Below are 22,060 nucleotides of genomic sequence, written 5' to 3'. Positions count from 1 at the left end.
CAGGAGTTAAGATGAGACTAGAAGCAAGAACAGAAGCCAGGATGAAGGCAGCAGCAGATGCAAGAGCCAGGGCAGTGCGAGGAGCAGGCACAGGCAATGGACTGGGCAGAATGCTGACCTAGTTACTCAAGGAGAGTGGACACAGGAACAGAGAAAGTCATGGTTTCTGGGAAAAAGTCATGAAAAGTCATGGTGACTGGGATAAACACACACAAAGCTTTACTGAACTTAGTCAGAGGTAGACATAGGAATAGAGACAACAATGACAACAGACAAAGGAATAAACATAAACAAAGGGATCAAAACAAAACCAGGAATGATAGATGGGAAAAACACAGTGCTACACGGGTAGCTGTAAGGCTTGGGGGATAGACACAGTGTCACGGAATGCTCCCCCCCCTCCCCCATCAGGTGGTATGGCCCGCTGCATGCAGGGGACTTTCTTTGTTGCCATGTCCTCCATGATGGCACGCACCTGCACGGGGTTAACATTGATTGTATGTCTGTTTATTTCAACCCCTGTCAGTGTGAGCCTCATTGTTGGTCATTGTTCGTATTAGTGTAATGTTAGTGTCAAGGAGTGTGTCGCTACTGTTAATGTAACCCCATGTTTGTATCATTTTATGTTGTCATTGCCACTGTTTATACTGTTTGTGTCTTCCTGCCTATTAGTGTTATGTGTGAGTGCAACGAGTGTCCTTTATGTTTTCTGTCATTAAGTGTTTCATATCGTCAAGGGAGTCTGTGCGTCTTGCTCAACACCCTGTGACACTCAGGCCGTGACATACAGGAGGCTAGAAATATAGCAAGACAGTCTGAGGAGTCACAGAAGCATGCTTGATGGCGGCATGGGTATGAGTTAACTTGGACTGCTTCGATGAAGTTGCTGGAGTTTCATCCCAATGGAACAACCATGACCATTGGGATGAAACTCCAGCAATGGCTGGTCATTATGTGATGATGAGCAAATAGAGGCTAAGACACAAAAAAAGAAGGGAAATGAAAGGAAATTAGACACAGTTGGGAACAATCAAGTCAGGGTATCGATGATGAGGCTAAAACCAGGAACCAAGACTTAAACCAGGAAAACATGAATAAAAGAATCAAACATGATGCGACCAGGAGCTCATTATCTTCTAGTGCTGTCATATTCCAAAACTGCAACCAACTAGGAGTGCCCAAAAATGCAAGGTGTTCAGTACTCAGAGACATAGCCAAGGTAAGGTCTGAAACCTGCCCACCAATGAACAAGACACAAGATGAAATTTCAAGACTAGGCCAAGAAATTACTTGAAGACAGTTTTATGGAGGTTTTATGGACTAATGAGACGAGAGTGACTCTTGACGGACCAGAGGGAAGGACCCACGGCTGGATAAGTAACGGGCACAGAGCTCCACATCGACTCAGATGCCAGCAAGGTGGTGTGTACTGCCATAGGCTGGTGTTATTAAAGATGAGCTAGTTGGACCATTTCAGGTTAAAGGTGGACTCAAAATCAACTCCCAAAACTACTGCCAGTTTTTAGAAGAAATTTTCTTCAAGCAGTGGTACAGGAAAAAGTCTGCATCTTTCAAGATGACCATAATTTTTATGTAGGACAATGCTTCATTCCATGCATCAAAGTACTCCGCTGCGTGTCTAGCCAGTAAAGGCCTTAAAGATGAAAGAATGATTAATGACATGCCCCCCTTCCTCACCTGACCTAAGCCCTTTTGAGGACTTGTGGGCCCTTCTTAAACAGTTCAGTTCTCTGAACAGTGTCTGGAAGGTTAAGATTGATGCTGCACAAAAATGTGATCGTCAACAGATTAAGAAACTGACAGACCCCATGAATGGAAGGCTTATGACTGTTATTGAAAAGAAGAATGTCACTGATTTTTTTCTTTGAAATGTCAGAAATGTTTCTGTAAATTGAGATGTTTGTTTATTATTTTCACTTTAACAAATGAAAATAAACAAGTGAGATGAGAAAATTTCCATTTTTTATTTAGTTGCTTAATTCTGCACACTAATAGTTGCCCAATAATTATGCAAACATAGATACTCTCCTAAGAAAGCCAAAACCTCACTTTACTTTCTTAAATATTCAGTCTTGAGGTTTATTAACATTTTGGATTGACCAAGAGCACTGTAGTTGTCCAATTATATAACGAATCCTATATAACGAAATACAACTTTCTGCAATGAGGGTGAAGTGGGGCAGAGCGAACACACTTGCGAAGTGCTGGTGCGTTGGATGTTATGCGCAACTGAAATAACCAGGGAAGCCATAAAGAGAGTGACAAATAGAATCGAATAAATAAGAGGTTTAATAACAAAGACAGTCACAGAACAGATAGGTTAACATAAGAAAATAGGCTAACAAAGTGAGTACAGGAACTGGAAAAAAGGGGCGTACACTTAGCGAAGACTAAAGGAGAACAACAATGATAAATACAATGATGAGCATTAAAACTAGGCAAGTGGGAGTAACACAGAACCGGGCTACGTAAGATAAACGAACAATATTCACAACAAAGATACAGGTAACAAAACTAAACAAGGAAACCAACATAGACAGCGAGGGTAACTAAATAGGGAGCGCAGAGAAAACAGATGAACGCGGGGCGAGGAAGGAGAAGCGAGATAAATAAACACATTTGAACGAAGACAAACGAGATCTAACTAAACACATACGAGTGAGGACAAACGAGATCTAACTAAACACATACGAGTGAGGACAAACGAGATCTAACTAAACACATACGAGTGAGGACAAACGAGATCTAACTAAACACATACGAGTGAGGACAAACGAGATCTAACTAAACACATATGAGCAAAGATAAACGAGATCTAACTAAACACATATGAGCGAGGACAAAGGAGATCTAACTAAACAAATAGGAGCGAGGATCTAGGACAAGTGGGACCTTACCAGAAACATAATGAGAGACAAAGAATGACCATGAATGATCGACAAACAAGAGATGCAGGAATGGGGTTTACATAGTTATGCAATTAGGGACAAACTCAGAGCAGCTGGACACAAAGGGGAGGAGACACGGAACCATGGAAATAGACGAAACACGGAAGTGACTCGGTTGCCATGACAACAGGGAATGCTCAGGTCTGCGGATGTGACACTTGCCTAATAATTGTGCACAAAGTGTACAGTACATGCTCTGTAGCTTGTACTGGTACGTTGGCTGAGGGGATGCCCTGGCCTTCTACTGCCCCCCTGATGTATGCTTGTCTGATGGGAGCCAATGCCTGGTCACACCGAATGACTGACTTGTCTGTTTTGGTGCCTCTGGAGTACAGGCCTATTCATTTCCACCTTCACGATTCCATAATGCATGACTTCAACTGTTGACATGTTGTACTAGGGGTGCTGTGTCTCTCCAGTGAGGTAGGGGGCTAGGATCCACAACCAGTCATTGGTACGCCAGCTCTCACTTTTGGTGACATTTCCAAAGATGTTTAGATAGGCCTCCACATCATCACCAGGGGTCAGTTTGAGAAGGAGAGAATGGGCTGCTCACCACAGCCCCAGTGTGTCCTTGTGTCCAGTGTGGCCAGTATCCAGGCAGATTTGGCCTCTATGGTACTGAACCACTTCTACGTCAGTTTATCCTTTCAGTATGTTGTTAGCAGAGAGGGAAGTAATCCAGTCCTCCATTGGCATTGCCCCATTTGAGCTGTTGTCTGAATGACTGTCCCAGGGTCTGTTGAACATACTCAAGGAGGCCTGGGAACATAACACCCTATATGGCCTCATTTTACATTGCTGCATCATCAGGAGGCTCAGAGAGTACAAGAACAAATCTACATCTGGCAAACCCAGGTTGAGAGAGTTCCAGTCAGGGGATTAGTCCTGGTCCTTACCCCCAATGCCATCTGTAAATTTCTGGCCCCCTAACATGGCTCCTACCATAGAAGAGAATCTAGGTCCCATTACCTGTCAGGTCTGACAGCCGAAATAAAGAAAGACAAAGCATGTGTCACATTAACCTTCTCAAGAGTGGTTGCTCAAGCTCCAACAACCCAACAATATGTAGAATAGGACTTTGACCTCTCTGCCCATCAATGCCAATAACTGCTGGGTGTTATACCAGTTCTGGTATGTCTTTACGTCTGCCTCTGCTGAGACAAACTTTTTCCCCACCACATCTGAACACCAACAAGAGTGGTTGTCAGGCAACAGCCCAATTATTTTTCAGAGGCTCAGCAGCATGCAATAGTCATGGTTCCCAAGCCTGATGGTTCCTTCTATTTCTGCAATGACTTTTGGAAGTTAAACAAGAATTTGTCACTCGTCCTATGCCCAGAGTGGATGATCTTATGGAATGCCTAGGAAGGTAATGTTTCATCTCCACCTAAGATCTCCAAGGGATATTGGCAGGTGCTTCTCTTTCCAGAGGACTGGCCAGAATTGGCCTGTGGTTATACTGGGACCTTCCTCTTGGGGGAGATCCAGTGACTTTCAAGCAGCATATTTGGATGATGTCATAGTTCACCTGGGGCTAGCAGCAGCACGATATCTGCATTACAGGATCAGACTACATCTCCTCAGACATCAAGAAAAAAAAATGTAGGCTGTCTACTGTCCTCAGGTGGGTGATGAAAAGAGTGCTTTTTTGTAGTAAAAAAAATCCCTGCAGAGCAACAATTTGAAGAGATGGAGCAAGAGGTATTTGCCATAAAGTGTGTAGTGGATTATCTCCACTACCACCTCAACAAATGTGCCTTCATCCTCTCTGTGAACAAGTGTCCCTGGCACCAGGTTTGGGGCAAAGTTGGATAGGGTGTGATGTAGCGCCTCGAGAAGGATGCTACCCACCCCTGAGTTGCCACTCCTACATGAACCCATGTATGGGTGATAGGGGTAGTGCCAGTGATATCCACAATCATCTTCAAGTGGAGGGAGATCATTCTATTAAGCACTAATGATGGGAGATTTAGGAGTGTATTAAAGGGGTGATCACCCATAGGTCAGTTATGGTCTGTGACAAAATCACCCACAGTAAAGTTACTATTTTTCCATTGGTTCATCCGTTTTTTGAGACTGGTGCTTGAAAGTTTAAAATGAAAGTTTATTAAAGTATATTACAATCAAACCAGGGTCAAATATAATGTCAGATTTCCAACTGAAATGTTGCTTTGGGTCTAAAACACATTTTGATGTGTTATATATGTATTGTATTGATGTCCAAATAAGGTACGTGCATAGCAATAAATTTGGTGTGATTGACTTTAGTATAATAATGGACATTGTTCATAGAAATGAGAAACAAGAACCTAATACTTGTGCAGTTATTCACAATTTACACTAGGTGGACAACATAAACAATATTGTGTCAAAAGGTCAGTAGAGGCAGTATTTGTAATAATCCCAAACATACCACAAATTTCACCATGAACTACCTGAAGAGACAAACTAAAGTTGTTAAAATGGCCCTCACAGTCCCCTGGCCAATACCATGGACAATTTGTGGATAGACTTTAAACTTTGCAGGCAAGACAACCCAAGGACTAGACACATTCTGCAAAGATCAGATACAAGAACTGGAAGACTTTTAGCTAGCTAAAAAAAAAGTGTTTGCAGGCTGTGCCAAAGCGACGATTACTAAATATTGTAAGAGTCCACACTTTTCTACAGGCCACAATGATGATTTTGATTTACAATTTTTTTGTTTGTTTGTTTGTTATGAAACACTGAGTATCTGCATTTGGATTTAAAAATGTGGTTTATGCATCTGTTTCATCTATCCACATATTATATATATATATATATATATATATATATATATATATATATATATATATATATATATATATATATATATATATATATGAGCTGTACAGATTTTTTATACTAACTATTTCAGGATCATTTCGAGCCATTATCCCTCATAACACCTAACACATTTCATTCGTCCTGTTGTGTTAAAAATAACCATGCAGACATTAGTGCTTAGGACAACTAAGGTTGATAGATGGAAGCACCTTCTTCATATGATGCATTCAATTTCATCCTGAAAGTGTTTGATGTAACTAACATTATGTAATATTGATGGCCAGGTTATCATATCATCTAAATATTTATTAAACCTTTCCTGTATAATTCTTGCACCAATATAGAGAATATTAGATTTTTTACAGTATCCTTTCCTTTCATTGAATGAATGGATGAATTGGACCCCCTACAATGTTAAGATATGCACTGACATCAAGATATTGATCTACAAATATTAATGGATACAGTGTGTGCCAGTTGAATGCCCTTCCCATCAATGCAACGTCCTCTCCAGCCTGTACAGTTGTAAACCATACATAATGTGTCTGTTTTCATGCTGTCTGTTACAACCATTATATAATTACTTTTAAACTTTAAGATTAGAAGTTCCATTAACCTTTCCTGAGAGTTTCAAAATAGAGTTACATCATGATATTCACTATGTCCCAAAATTATGGCATTCAACCTTGATAAACATGTTTGTTCCATATCCTTATTAGGTTTTCTACTCTCAAATGTGCCCCTGGTTATTTTTGCCACAGCATTTTGTCTCAGTGGACAGCATTGCACAGACCCTTAGATAATGATGGATTATGAAACATATTAATTAGTCCCATTGGTGAACCAATTGAATTTACAATGTTTCTACAGTCAGAGCATTTAAATATTTTAAAGGTTTTTTTTCCCTAGTGCCTAGGTATTCTGACCAGCTAATACAACAACTCAAATAATGTCTGACACATTATTTAATGTAACATCTAATAAGTTGCTAGGCAAGTCATTACACATGTACCCAGGCAGGCTTGGCATTATGCTATCATTTTGAGTGAAATGTCACAATTTGTGGAAAACAAGAAATTACATCCAAAACTCAACCCTGTGCCATTTTATGATGTTGTTTTCAGTTGGATTTAAGAAACAGTTGTGTGTGAACTGAAAAAATATAGTACAACTGGCTGAATAAAATATAATCATTCTCGATATTGCCAAATCTTTCACTTGCAAGAGGGAGTTACTGGCGTTAGATTTCCTTTTATGAACTGTATTTCATTTTTCAGTATTGTCCTCCTTCAGTTTCAGTATATTCATCTGGTGTTGAAGGCCAAATATATTTTAAGCCCTGTTAGATGACAGTTAACATTTAGAAGTGAGCCTATTCTGTCTAATATGTGGAGCACAAAGATACAATTGATATTACCAGAATGATGAAACTAACCTCTTTGCAAAGTTGTTGCTGGGTCAGATTTGGTGTTTCCTGCAACAAACCCCAATACTCTCCACTCAATATTCAACTGTTGCCAATCAGTTCTGCCCTTCTACCTATTTATTACTTTAGAACCTCGAGTAAAGCGCTTTTGACTCTAACAAATCAAAAGGAATAAAACAACAATGGAAGTAACATTAGACGCTATCACTAAAGTTAGGTAGCATTTTCCACGTAGCAAGCAAATGTACAAGCTAGTACAGTACATCTATTTCCTAAAATATCTAAAATAATACAAAGTTAGGATATGACTCTTGTCTCTGTCTCCTAGTCTCATGTATCAGTGTATCAATCAGTGTACCATTCTGTGAGCACCATGATGTAAGGTGTAGGCATTGGCTCTGAGCAAGACAGAGTAAATTAGGATAAGAGCAGCCAAAGAACTGTTATGTTAGTTTTACATGGGTTGAGGGATCATTCTCCCTTTTATGCAGACAAGAGGATGCCCAAATTCTATTCACATGACTGTGAAATTCTGGGCATTTGGTCAAACATTAGTGACTATTGTATCTTTTTCACTATAGTAAGCTTGTAGTTATTTATATGATTGCTGGGCTGCTGTGATTATTATGATCTGAATTTCTATGCTGCCATCTTTGAGTGGAGAGTGTTAAAGGTACCATTCTCCTGATTCAGATCATGTCATGGATTGGTACATCTGTATGAAGATTGCAACTGTAATGGACAGCACAGCATAACTGAACAAGAGGGTATACTAAATGTTGAAACTTTTTCAGAATCTGCCTTAAATCTGCTTGTATTAAAAATGAGGACTAGGCTTTTAATTTTTGTGAACTCCCCTTAAATCATTCTCACGCTTTATAAATATTCTATAAATTGTAATAACCCATTATTTAAATATGTTTCTCTTGAGATCAGGTATCGAAAATTCACAGATCTACAATATTACTACATGCAAATGTTCTGAAATTTATTTGTTGATACTGCATGTATGCCAAATGGAGGACATGTAAGATGGTGTTATCTTAACTGTAATTTTAAGAAAGCAAGGCCATTATATCATAGTAATTAGAACTTAGAAACAACTAAATTATTTCTTATTCAATGAAACACACAGTCATAAGAACACTAGTAGCTGCTAAGTTTTGATGTGGTCTAAGAGAATAATATAGTGTCCAAGTGAGGCAATGACCTGCACATACAAGGCCTTAAAATTTGGCCTGAGCCTACCTATGGTAAAGTGGATGACTCACTTATTTACTCACAGAGAGACTGTCCAATGTATCCCCTTGGGATGTTTAACAGCACTGATAAACATGTTTGTTACACACCTCAAGTCCAGCTTTAACACTCGGAACCTTCATCCTTTGAGAATAGGGGCCTTGTCCCTGTGTCCCCATGGAGGGTCGGGTATCAGTCCTTCAGCATGTTTTGGGATTAGAACTCATAATTAAGTCTCACTGGTCACACAGGGAAGTAAACCTAACATGTTTCCTATGTTATGTCACTTTGGACTTCAAAAATAAATGATACATAATAAGGTTTGTTGTGTAATAAAAATACAACAATGATAATTCTGTTAGTATTGTGAACTGGTAAAACCTCCACAGATATTCTAATACCTTCATTCATTCATATATTGTGCATGGAAGAACTCCATGAAGAATATTAAGGAACTCCATAAGAATATTTATATGATTTTTAATGGGACTATTAGCTGTTCATTATTAACCAATGCTCACTGCAATTAACTATTAGCAAACTAGACCTATTAAGAAAACAGATCATTCAAATTAACAAGAGACTTAACATAAATGTGTCTATATTTTTTATGTCATTAGACCACTGTCCATTATTATTCCCCTTAGTCCAATTGTTCATTAACTTTGAAAACACCTTAATAACAGTGAGAATCCTCTGTGGCCAAAGCACAAGGAGGATGCAATGTTTAGCTTGATAAAACCTAGGGGAAATTATTCATATGCAAACTGCCCATTAGTACATAATAATAAATTATTCTCATGAGAAATGTTGACTGAGTCAAATTCAAAATGTTGTTGCATTGAGTTCATTAACACTGAAGCATTTCAAACAGTAAATTGTGATATAATTACAAACCTTTATAACTGACCTTTTTTAAATTTAAAAACACTATAAAATATTGTTGGTTTAAATAAATTCAGAGTCTCAACATTTATTTCTACAAAATCACATCCCCATTGACTGTTTTCAGTCATTTAAAATCAATATAAAGTTTTGGCTTTTCATGTTGACCCATTTTTTGCATGTCACTAATACAAAGCAACATTATGAGTGCATTTCATTACACATTACTGAAGATTTTACTGTAGATATCTATGGTTTTTCCTCCATTTAAAGTAAGCATAAACATTTAATCATTTTCATGACAAATCATCATATGATAGACATGTGAGACAAACATTATGTTAGCCATAAGCTCAATAAGTTTCATAGCCTCCATAAGCACATGGTCAGAGGTTTAGACTATAAAAACAGTAATTTCACTTTGAAAAGTAGGTAGAAAGTGTTTTCAAAGCTGCAGATTATTTGTCCATCAATCCATTAATTCAATTAAAATTAGTTGGCTTTATATTTATGTCATGAATCTTTATTGCACTTTAATTATTAAGCAAATAAATTATTAGTAATTTTATTTCATTAAAAAATAATTACTTTTATTACAATGTATTATTCATTTTAATAAAATGCAAAAACACCAGCATCATCTCAGTGTACATGTATTGACCAGTATACTACAAGGTATTTTTCATAACAGGTAATTGAAAATGCTTAATATCATGCTATAGTCCTTATTTAATATAAATCTATGTACATAAATGATGCAATTAACTTCTTTTGTGGTAATGATGATTTGTTCTTTGAAAAATGAAAAATGTTTTGAGATACTGAGACACCTAATTCACTGTAGAATCATTCACGATCATCACGATCACAGTAACAATTACAATATATTTTATGCCACATACAGCTAACATGACTGGGTAACTTGGACCATTCTGACTCTGGCACTGAGCTTATAAATGTGGTTATGTACATGCCCTGACTATTATTTTAAAAGGCCAAAAAACAGTGTACCATTTAGAATAAATTAACTGATCTTAGTTTTGAGTTGAGATTTTTTATTTAAAAAAAACAAAAAACTTTAATTATTAATTTTTTCAACAGTGATGTTTAAGACATATTATATCATTCACAATCTTGTAGCCTAAAGAGTAGCGTAGTTTTAGGTAAGAACACTGGGTAACAAAGATTTCTTAATATTTGAGGGAACAAATTAAGGTGCAAATAGTTACATTTACATGATGAATAGAGGTAATATGTGCATTTTTCTTTGGTATATATATCCAGATAGAAATGCGCTGTTACTATTTACAGGCAGGGAATAGACAAAGGCAACCGGCCTACAGCAAATAACTGAGCATGACATATCAATGAGAGCAGTAGGACAGCAGACAGAAATATGACAATCCAGGAACACAAGGGGACAGGGTCAGAATTATGTACGGGACCTAAGCCATGGAGTGGGAGTAACTTATCTTCAATCATGCAGCATGTACTTCCTGGCACCAAAGTGCAGTCAGAAACTGCCTCACAATTCAATAAGGGCAATAAGACTGTAGCAAGGACTATGACAGTCCAGTTAACAGGGAGTAGGCCTTGACTGGGAGCAGCACAGCAGGGAGAGATTATGGGCTGCAGCTAGAGCTAGATCCTTTACCAGCCAGTGTAATGTAGCCTGTAGCACCACTGTGAGTGGGGCCTGAGGAAGCAGTAGCAGTAGACCTAGAACACTCTGAAAAAGAAAGACAGAGAAACAGAACCAATCATATACAAATGGGTGTTTTGTGTTATCCAAACAGTTTTGTTTCATATTTTTTGTTTTATTTTATTTATTTATTTGTTTGTTTGTTTCTTTTTTTATCTATCTATTTATTTATTTATTTGGAAACTTCTTTTGTGTTATATTGTTAATTTCAGACAAAATTACAATGTGTAGGTCTAGGAATATGTCTTGGGGTGCGGATGGATGGTCGGTGCGGATGGATGGTTGGGGCCTGTAGGTGGGCCTCTAAAAATCCTGCTTTAAAAGTGTAGAGCCGGCCCTGTGTCCAGGATCACCAGACTCACATGAATAGCCAGAGGAAAAAATGCAGCTCACTCTAATATCCTTCTCCTGTCCTGAGACTAACAGGTGTGAGTAATTTTACAATCATTTACATGAGGCAAATAAGCTTCATCTGGTTCATTATTTGAGACATATATACAATAAATGAGAAAAAGAATGCACCAAGAAGCTATTATTGATGACATATTTTTCAGCTCATTTTACCAGTGAGGCCTGTTATATACCGATGATCCACAGCAGCTCATATTTTTTCAATATGTATGTTCCTGGGACATGAACCCATGTTGTTTAGTAACATCTTTGTCTAGCAGTTGCAAGATTGCAAAGCAGCTTGTCATAAAATGCTCAGCCTTCTTTCACAGCTCATTTCTCCACAGTGAGACTACAGTGAGACACTAAGTGTGCAAAGAAATAATTACTTTTATGCTTATTATAACCATAAATTATAATTATAATAATTTTCTTCATTGCAATGAAATGTAATGGTCGACAAGATTTTATTTGATAAAAGATAAGTTGGGGGTATGTGGCCACAAATGATGGCCAATAGTTTCTCTTCTCATTTTTGTTTTTGCAAGAGCATTTTTTTTTTGGTGTGAAACAAGTCAATAAATCTCAAATTGTTGCTGATAGTTGCTCATTTTTGTGTAGGAATGAGCTCATCATACAGTTTTTCTTTCCTACATGAGCCTATGTGGCAATGTTATGTAATGGAAAAGCAGTAAATGAAATCCCTGGACACAATACCAAGCAACACCTACCACTGATGATGCCTGTCTTTCTCCCATAACATAAATTCAGGTGATTCTCTATTGTAAAAAAACCACAGAACAATTTACATCTTAATCTAGAATCGGTTGAGATATGTGAATATTACTTTCATTTGAATTATGTGAATTATTTCTGCAGATTGGTTATTGCTTTTAAAAGTGTGCATTGAATTGAAATAGTTTGATTACCTTTCATTTGTCGTTAGCCTTTAAATGAAACATTCTTCAATGTTAATTTGATAATTAATTAATTAGATCATTTGCTTCTTGTTTTACTTCTTTCTCATGGTTTGTCTTAGAAGTCTTTTAATTGGCCATAAAAAATCTTTGTAGATTTTCAATTTAAGCAGTAAGTTTTAAGGAATAAGCTTCAATTGTGTTCATGTGATATTACCACCATTACTTTTAAGTGTGATCAAGAGATGTGTAATTTTTATTTTACAGATATTCAGATGTGGAAGCATTTATGTGCTCTAAATACATAACATTATTTATTATTACATTATTATTTTAAATGGAAAAGGTTTGTCAATCTGCAATCAGTTATACATCACAATCTTTCATTTTCAGTTATGATTTTTAATTTAGATTATTCATTTTCAAATAATCCATAACATGGCTTTTATATTAGTGTTACTGCTTTAAATAAACATATTATTCTGAGATCAGTGTTGCATGCCACTGAAAAAGAAATGATGTGAATTCCAGAACTGCTAATATTCCTTCAGTTATCCAAAAATTACAGAGGACATCTGTTTGAAAGAAGACATACATAAGAAGAGCAAATAGAGTATGCTCTATTGAGTCTCTTCTTCAAGTAACAGTTTTTTGACAACCCTTCCCAAAGTATCATAGATTGTTGGTGCATTCATTCTTATCTTTATATCATGGGTAACTCTACACAGTTTACTACTATTATACTAGTTGGATACATTGATGTCGGATGTGTTACCTACCTTTATTTCACAATTCTGCTACTAATATACATAGCAATTATATTAGCAAATTCATTACTGATTGGAGTGATTTGTGTAGAAAGATCACTGCAAGAGCCCATGTATATTTTCCTTTGTAATATGTCTGTCAATGAATTATATGGAAGTGCTGCATTTTTCCCTTCTATTTTGACCAATATGTTATCAAAGTCTCATCAAGTTACAATAATTCATTGTTATGTACAAATATTTTCTCTGTACACATATGCATCTGTGGAATTTGGCAATTTAGCAATTATGTCTTATGATAGGTATACAGCTATATGTTATCCTTTACTATATAGCAGCATAATGACTCGTAATAGGGTATTTATATTGATTGCACTAGTATGGCTGATATCTTTTGTCAAGTTCTCTGGTAATCTCATATTGAATTTGCGGTCTGAGTTGTGTGGAAATGTCATAGAGAAAGTATGGTGTGACAACTACATGCTTGTAAAGCTTGCATGCTCAGACACCACAGTGAATAACATTTATGGTATCACTGGTTCTGTCTTAACTATAGTTCTTCCCCTAATGCTGATAGGGTATTCATATTTAAAAATTCTGAGAGCCTGCTTAAAGTGCCCTGCAAGTGATACTCAAAAGATGATGGCTACCTGTATACCACACCTTGTTTCACTACTGAATTTCTCTCTTGGTTGTTCATTCGAGATCTTCTCAAGTAGGTTTGAAAAGTTATACATGCCTTCTGTGTTGCGTGTGATAATTTCAGTGTACTTTGTGATTTGTCCACCACTACTGAACCCTATTATGTATGGTATAAGGCTGTCTAAGATAAAGGTGGCATGTAAGAAAAAAATATTTTCTTTGAAGTAGGAATATGTAAATTAGTCTTTTAGATTTTTCCCTTTCTAATGTTTTGCAATTGATCCATAATCCCTTGTTTATATCTACCTTTTTAAGTTTTATTTGTTCACTTTAAGAAATCTTTAAGAAGAATGCTTGCGCTACTATTTTTTGTTGTTGCTTTTGTCGTTAAAATTCAAACAATTTGTTTCCAATCTCTTCCACAAATTTTTCCATTTTCTTTAGTTTAACATACCTTCTTAAACATTGCACAATGGTCTGATGATTAACAAAGAAACAAGCCTCTTTACATTAAAGTCCTCTCTTAGTATAAATAAAAATGATGACTGTAGACAGAAAAAAACAGATTCATGGTATGAGCACATGTTATTATATACATAAACATGTGGTTATTATTTGTAATTATTTCAGTATTTTAAATGTCAACTCCTTAAAAAGTTGTTGCAGATGCTTTGGAGGTGGTTCTTCCACCGCTCTTCCCAAGCAACACATCTAATGTTTCAAATAGAAATTATACTAATACCACATTAATGTGCTTGTCCAGGTTGTGCAGGATAAAATGTATCTGCATACCAAATTTAAAATTTAATGAGTTACATGTTGTATGTGGTACGTGTTGTCTTTTCCAATATAATAGGAACATGATGCTGATTCAGCCTGGTGATGTTGTTAGATGAAGCCCAAATACTGAACAAAGAAAGTACATTTAGAATTTAGGATTATGATTCTTAATAGCAGTTTTTTATATATTAAAAAAATGCTTGTTCAAGCAGCGTAACAATAAAACATGTAAGTGGAAAGTATATTCTTATGTACTCATTGGCTTACTCTAAATGGTAGTTCATTACAAAAATGTGATTTTACTGAGGCCCAGATCCCTGTTAAGCCCACCTCTGACACCAGAGGGAGGCAGAGAATCGCTAATCCTTTTTAGCATTAGTGATAGCTTGCATTGTCTGTACTTGGATTTAATTAAGAAGATCTCTAAGTTGTTCTGTGCTCAGAATTCTCCTTTTCTAGTGCCGTATCATGACTAAGTCAGCAATTTGGTTAAAAACTAACCCTAACCCTGCTTTTGAACTTTACATTTGGGAAACAAACCCATGACCTTGGTGTTGCTAGCAGATTTTTCCCCTGCTCTGCCAGGTGTACTCTGAGACTTTGGTCCAAATCTACTGCAAGCTCATTGTCTCCATTGCATAACATCAATAATTTTGACCCTTGCTGGATGCTGACAGTATTAAAGTCAATGTAAGGATTAAAATGGATTTTTTTTATTTGCGTCTGCCTTAAACTGATAGTTCATTAAAAAATTGCAGTTTTTCATTTGCTTCTTTTTACTTTTGGACCTACAAAAGTAACGTCTAAGGTAGTACCAATTAACATTTTGGATGCTGAAACCACACACTTGCCTCAATCTGTCAAGTAAATTCAAGTAGTGTTATTTTCTAACTGTATGAAATACTGCTCTATACAATGGGGGGAAACAAATATATTAGATTTACTGAACAGAATTTTGGTTCCACATTGGTTCCACATAAATTGCATTAACAGCCCTATACATTTGAATTATTTTGAATCAGAATCAGAAGAGGCCATGTATGTTTGCACATACAAGAAAATTGTGTTTGGCTACAAAGTAGCTCACAAAACACAAATTAGAAACATTCTTCCATTCTCCCGTTGATACAGTCACATGGCCACACAGATATCCTTTTGTACACATTCACACATAGATGCATTCACATTGATGCACACATGCATAAGTAGTATGCGTGTACAAATTAAATTTAGCATAATACTTTATAATAATATTGTAGACCCTTTACCACATGTTGCATAACTTAAAATATAGAAATATAGTAAAAATATAGAAGCAAGACTGAAATATTGTCTGTATTTTTTGTTTTCATGTCATTCTGTAAAACTGGTGAAAATTATTAACTGGACAGTGCATTGTCATTTTATATTTTACATCACTGATGCATTCACAATAAGGAAACACAATGCCAAAGTGATGTCTGTCAGTTAATTTTTTTATTTTTAATTTTAGGTGGCTTGTTATGCTGTGACATGGAAAATTAAACAATAAAATTATAACTCAGATTAAACTGAAAGATTATACTTTATTTTTCATTTTGTCAGGCACTTTTTAAAATAAAATTAAAATGTATTTTAATTTTAATGTTGGACTGCAAATATTCCATAGAAAACACCTTGATGCCTAAATTTTCTTAGGCTAGAAATAATAAGAAAATAGAAGGTAGCAAAAAAGGCAATGTACATAAATTAACACAATATGTGTAGTATTTGCATGTTTATGGTTTAATAATGGTGAAGGGAGAGAACTTTGTACAGACTTTCTAGGCCATACAATGTTTTATTTTATTTTTTTTTTCAGATTATAAAACCGGTGAATATACATAAATTAATTATATAAATAGAAACTTTTCCTCATGACATTTATTCAGTAAGTTTGCTTCAGAAGATAACTACTTAATAACTGACTTTATTTAATAAGCATGCTTCCATTTAAAGCACATCATAAAAGCTTATTTCTTTTAAATGTATATGCACACAACGATTATATACATACACATCATAATTAACATATACATCTATTCTTACAAATATATTTGTATTAATAAGGTCCTCATTTTTATACTGAGCTGCAGTGAATATATATGCTTACATTATTCAGTGTTCAATTCTAAAAATGAAATGTATTTTCTGATGTAATTTCAAAGTTTGAAGAAACATTCTCATCTTTTTTTTGTATACATTTAAAAAAACAATTTAATCAATTCACATAAAACAGAAGTGCACCCTTTAAAAAATTTGACAGAAACAATTGCATGAAGTCTAATAATAACAACAACAATAACAATAATAATACAACATATCTGGTTTCATATCTTGTACACATGCACAGAAAGAGAGACAGAAAGAGATATAGGAGAGTGAGAGTGGAAATAGACACTTCTAAGGGTAATACTGTCAAGACCCAAGAATTGTGAAATTGCATAATCAATCTCTGGTTTAATCAAACCAGTAACAGACATTAGATGTTCCTAATAAATAAAAGGTTTTTAACTGTTGTCTTTTGACTTCTATCTGAATTCAAGGGCAAAAACTTTGCTTTGTAAAATCTTTGTGAGACTTCTGCTAATCCTTTCAGTTCTTATCCCATATATAACTGGATGCAAGAGGGGCGGGATCAGAATAAAATGTATTGACATGAAAATATTTAGTTCTTTTGGCAGATAATTATTAAATCGATTATATATTACAGAGAAAAGGCTAGCTGTTGAAAAATTAATAAATGTGATTATGTGGGGGGCACAGGTTCGTAGAGCTTTTTGCTTGGCATTTTCTGATGCCTTTAAACTAACAATTAGTATTCTTACATAAGACAGCATTACCAGTAACAAAGGAAAACCAAGGAAAATAACGATTCCAGCCAAGCCATACAGGTCTCCAAGTACACTCCTGACACAGGAGAGATTAACTATTGCTAAGTTATCACAAAACAGCTTATTTATAGTGTATCTACACAGAGGCAATGCTGAAGTAAGATGAAGCTGTACAGCTAAAAAGCAAAAAGGAAAAATATACACTATGCCCAGAAGCATCCTAATTTTAGTTGGCGTCATAATGTTGTGATATTGTAATGGTTTACAAATAGAGACATATCTATCATATGCCATAACCATTAATATTGCATATGCACAAGCTGCATAAAAATTGATAAAAAACACTTGCAATAGACAGCTGTAATATGAGATGTATTTGATGTCTTTAAGAAGGTTGAACATGATGTTAGGCAGAACAGCAGAGGTTCCAATCAGTCCATTGATTGCCAAATTGAATAAAAATATGTACATAGGCTTATGAAGACTTGTGTCAAAGTAGATTACCAGGAGTAAAATTGCATTGGCAAAAACTGTTGCAAGATAAGTCACAAAAGTGACAAAGAAGACTCCATAATTGAGTGGGCCAGGAGGTCCATAAGCCATAAAAATGAGAGTTACGTTGAAATGTAGCATATTTATTGATCCTAAAAGACATACAGTGTACATTATAGAACTACCATCATTGTGAGGACAATTACATGCCATAGAAATTTACAATTTTTTATTACTGTATAAATTGATTTAAAAAAAATAACAAATAATAACAATTACATTACAGAGCATACCTGTTTGACCTTGCTATCACAAAGCTTCAGATTTCTGAGCTATTGACTAGCTGTACTGTTATATAGCTTGTCTTAAACTGTGAAACATTTCTCCATGGAAGATTAAGCAAGAGTTTCCTCTCTGGAATTAATTAAAAAAAAATGTCATTTTAGACTCAAAGGTATAGAGGTCATGATGTAGCCTTTAGAAAAAAGCCTGTTTCTGCTTTTTCATTTTTTTAGATGATGTGCATATTTAGCTGTTTTTAAAAAATATAAGTATTCAGTTGTAATGGTAATGTTATAGCCTCTAGCAAAAAAGTCTGTTCTCCTGTTTAATACTATTTGATGATACACAAATTTACAAAAGGGAAGTTTATTTGTATACCACTAGACAGCCGCAAATCCAAATGATTCACATAAGACATAGAAGAATAATAAAACTTATTACAGCCCGAGATCTATCTCCTTTGTAAAGTGTTTGCCAAAAATAAAAATGAAACATTACAAATACTGTTTACAAGTTAAATATAGTTAAATATATTAAAAGTATATTTAAAATATACTTAAATATATTTAAATAGAAAAAAAAGTTAATGTAAAGTAATAAAACGAAAGATTAAAACAATAAAAGCTGATTAAAATAAGTATAATTAATAAAATATATAAAGTACATAAAATCAAATTAAATATATTCTGTTGAGAAAAAGGTGACAGGAAAAATAAAAATAAATTGAAAGAAATAAAAATGCACTATTTTGCTTATAAGTTAAAAGTACGGTGCTACAGGATCTGAGGGAATAGTGTTTAACCTGAGCCGAAAGCCTAGCCTAAACTAAACACTTTTTTAGTTTAGATTTAAAAACAATGACAGGGTTCTTTTAATATCCTTTTACAACTGATTTCATTTAAAAACAGCATAATAGCTAAACACTCCCCAGTACTAACTGCCTAGTTCCTAATGATCTGAAGGTTTGCCTGGCTCACAACTCTGCAGCATATCAGATAAATATGCTGCCTCTCGCACCACTGAGCAATTTATAGACTAGTAATATTATCTGAAAAACAGTTCAAGAGTATACTGGTAGCCAGTGTATGGACTTAAGAATGGTGATGTGCTCTCTTCTTTTAATCCTATTGAGAACTCTAGCAGCTGTATTTTGGGTCAACTGAAGCTGTTTGTCTTTTTTGAGAGTCCCGTTAGGAGGCGATTACGGAAATCATCCCTGCTAGAGATAAAAGCATAGATAACAAAAAGCTAGGTCTGGTTTTGCCAGGAAATCTCTGATCTTGATGATGTTTTTAATGTGATAAAATGCTGTTTTAGTAACTGATTTGATGTGACTGCTAAAACTCAAAAGAGTTCAGAGTACACCACGGTTATGAGCCAGCTCTTTATATGTTTGAGTTCAAAAAGACAGCTACTCTGAGTCATTGCTGTTGCCAAATATAATATCTGTTTTATATTTTTAAATGGTTTTATCTTTGTGAATTCTCAAAAAACTGTGGATTTGAAAAGAGACTGTAATTACTTAACAGAGTTGCTTCCAGATTTTTATTTTTTAATATAAGCTTTACCACTGCAGTTTTTAGTTTAGTGAGTTAAACATTTATTAAGAGTGAGGTGTTTACTGTCTGATGTATGGCAGCTTCTAGTGAGCTTCACACACACACACACACACACACACACACACACACACACACACACACACACACTCCCAATCAACTGTTTAACACAAGCACCTCTGTCTTATTTGTCTGGAAGATGACCTTTAGTACAGCCTCAGGACCCTACAGGTTCCTGTTTTTACCTTATGGCCTAGCCACAGTGCCTTCTGTGTCCCAAGCCTACATTAACAAGGTCACTTATTTTGACAACACCTTGATCTTTTTCCTCTCCTATGACCAACAGGTGCATGACATATGGCAAATCCTCAGCACTGTCCTGCACAGTAATTTGTATTGCATGCTAGAGAAGTGCAAAGTAAAGCTCTTGGGTTACATTATTAAGGAGGACAAATGCAGCCTGGTAAGGTGCAGGCAGTGAGTGGATGGCCACAACCCCAGATGTGCTATGAGCTGCAGTGGTTCCTGGGATTTGTCCATTTCTATTGCCGGTTCATCGTTTAGCACCCTGGCTAAAAACCCCTGACTGACCTGTTCTACAGAAAGGCTACCTGCCTGAAGTGAGCCCCAGTGCTGATAAAGGGGATGTGTCTTGGATGGACTTGCCCAACAATGCCGAGCAAGCTCATGTAGCCTCTCATTGTCTGATGGATCTGCTGGACAAGATTGTCAGGAGGGACACCATCAGCTGGGAAGATCACTGGTAGGCTTGTCCAGCAAGTAACACCATAAACAATGAGGGAGGAAGTTTCAGTCTGAGCCTGCTCTGAAGCCAGAGCCACCTGCTGCCCCTGTCCTGGTGGCTCAGCTTTTGGTGGCGCAGCTCCTGGTGCCAAGGAGTTTGCTTATCTAGGTTTTTCTGTTTCTCACCCATCCTAGGTGTGAGCACCAAGGGCATGGCTGGCGGACCTGATGTGCCAGAAGATGAGCCTCCGGCGTCTTTCAGTGGGCACTCCTCTGCCTGACTCCATGGCAAGCATTCCTCTTGTGCCCTGCACCTCTGTGGGAGCTAATTCTATGCCTAACTCCTCAGTGGACGCTCCTCCCATGCCTTGTGCCTCAGTGGGTTCTGCATGCTGCATTCCGCATGCCCTGCTTGCCAGAGGATGCTAGTCCTCAGGGCACCACCTCTGCTGCACCCTGACTGCAGGAGGGTGCTGTCAGTGAATGCTGTCTTCGTGGGAGTTTCCACCTCTGCCACACCTCATGCCCTGGACAGCACCATTTTTGGCACCTTTTCTGCTGTACCTGGCCCCCAGGACTGTGCCGCTTTCCCTTGTCATGCTTAGTTCTCATAACTGCTCCACACCCAACTCTCAGGACAACACCCCCATCACCAATCCCTGCATCAGGGAGCCTGACCAGTGTTGCCTCTCAGTCTGCCACTGGACACATGACCCTTTTCCCCGCTGGGCCACATGCTTCGCCTCCTGAACTAGTACTGGTCATGATGGTTGTCCCTTTTCCCATCACCACTACCTCTCCATCCCTGTCTCTGACTTTATGTCCCATCCTCTTCAGTGTGCTCATTTCTGTCCTGGTCACTGTTCTCATCCTACTGGTCCTATTTTCTATCTAGCCTGTCTCCCTGCCCCCTGTCCTCTCCCCTGCCTGTCCTGCAATCGAGTCTTGAGTCCTGTCCTGCCCAGTACAGACTGATATTTCATCACCAATGGTGACACCAGTTCTGGATCCCCCTCCCCCTCTTTGGGGGCTCTCCTCATCCTCTGGTTCATAGCCCACCTGTCCCTGTCTGTACTCTGGATCCTGCCATGTGGCAGCAGTCTTGGATCTGCTGCCCACCCAGTTCATGTGACAGGAGCTGGTGGGAGGTACTGTCAGTCCCCTTCTCTACCCCCGCACCCACATATATTTTGCATATAAATAACCTTCCTTTAGTCCCAGTCCATCTTGGTTATTGTGACAACATTGTGACTGTGAAGCCTTTTGTGAATGCCTTATGAATGTCTTTGTCACTGTTTTTGTGTGGTACATTTTTGCACTTGTGTCTTATTTTTGCCATTTACTTTCATTATCCTTTGAATTGTTTCTGCAATTCCTAACTCATGCCTGCATCCTGCCTCCTTATAGGAACCTTATGGAATGAGTTGCGTATATTCTCATGAATAATGCTGGTCTATGTAATAGAAATTGCTCTTTATAACACATTTGTAATTATAATTTGGAATTAAATAAATTATTTACATGTATTTTATATGTTTTACATGTATTAAACCTTCAACTGCACCTTTTGTGATTTGTTGTAGGTAAGCAGGGTAGGGCTAAGTAA

At 36.7% G+C, this 22,060-nt stretch overlaps 2 protein-coding genes across 2 annotated transcripts; one reads left to right on the top strand and one right to left on the bottom strand.

Annotated features, from left to right (window-relative positions):
• Positions 1-12,748: 12,748 nt before the first annotated feature.
• Positions 12,749-15,080, top strand: LOC113574739 (olfactory receptor 4B13-like). Its single transcript, XM_027005869.3, has one exon. The coding sequence runs from the start codon at positions 13,050-13,052 to the stop codon at positions 13,974-13,976; it is 927 nt and encodes a 308-aa protein (XP_026861670.1). The 5' UTR covers positions 12,749-13,049; the 3' UTR covers positions 13,977-15,080.
• Positions 15,081-16,915: 1,835 nt separating this feature from the next.
• On the bottom strand, positions 16,916-18,013 carry or60a1 (odorant receptor, family 60, subfamily A, member 1). The gene has a single exon (XM_027005874.3). The coding sequence runs from the start codon at positions 18,011-18,013 to the stop codon at positions 17,078-17,080; it is 936 nt and encodes a 311-aa protein (XP_026861675.2). The 3' UTR covers positions 16,916-17,077.
• Positions 18,014-22,060: the final 4,047 nt, after the last annotated feature.

This window comes from Electrophorus electricus, chromosome 17, assembly GCF_041902795.1.
Source record: "Electrophorus electricus isolate QZ-2024a chromosome 17, ASM4190279v1, whole genome shotgun sequence".
In the NCBI taxonomy this organism is placed as follows: domain Eukaryota; kingdom Metazoa; phylum Chordata; class Actinopteri; order Gymnotiformes; family Gymnotidae; genus Electrophorus; species Electrophorus electricus.
The sequence above is the reverse complement of the archived record's forward strand: the minus strand, read 5'-3'. Positions and strand labels throughout refer to the sequence as shown.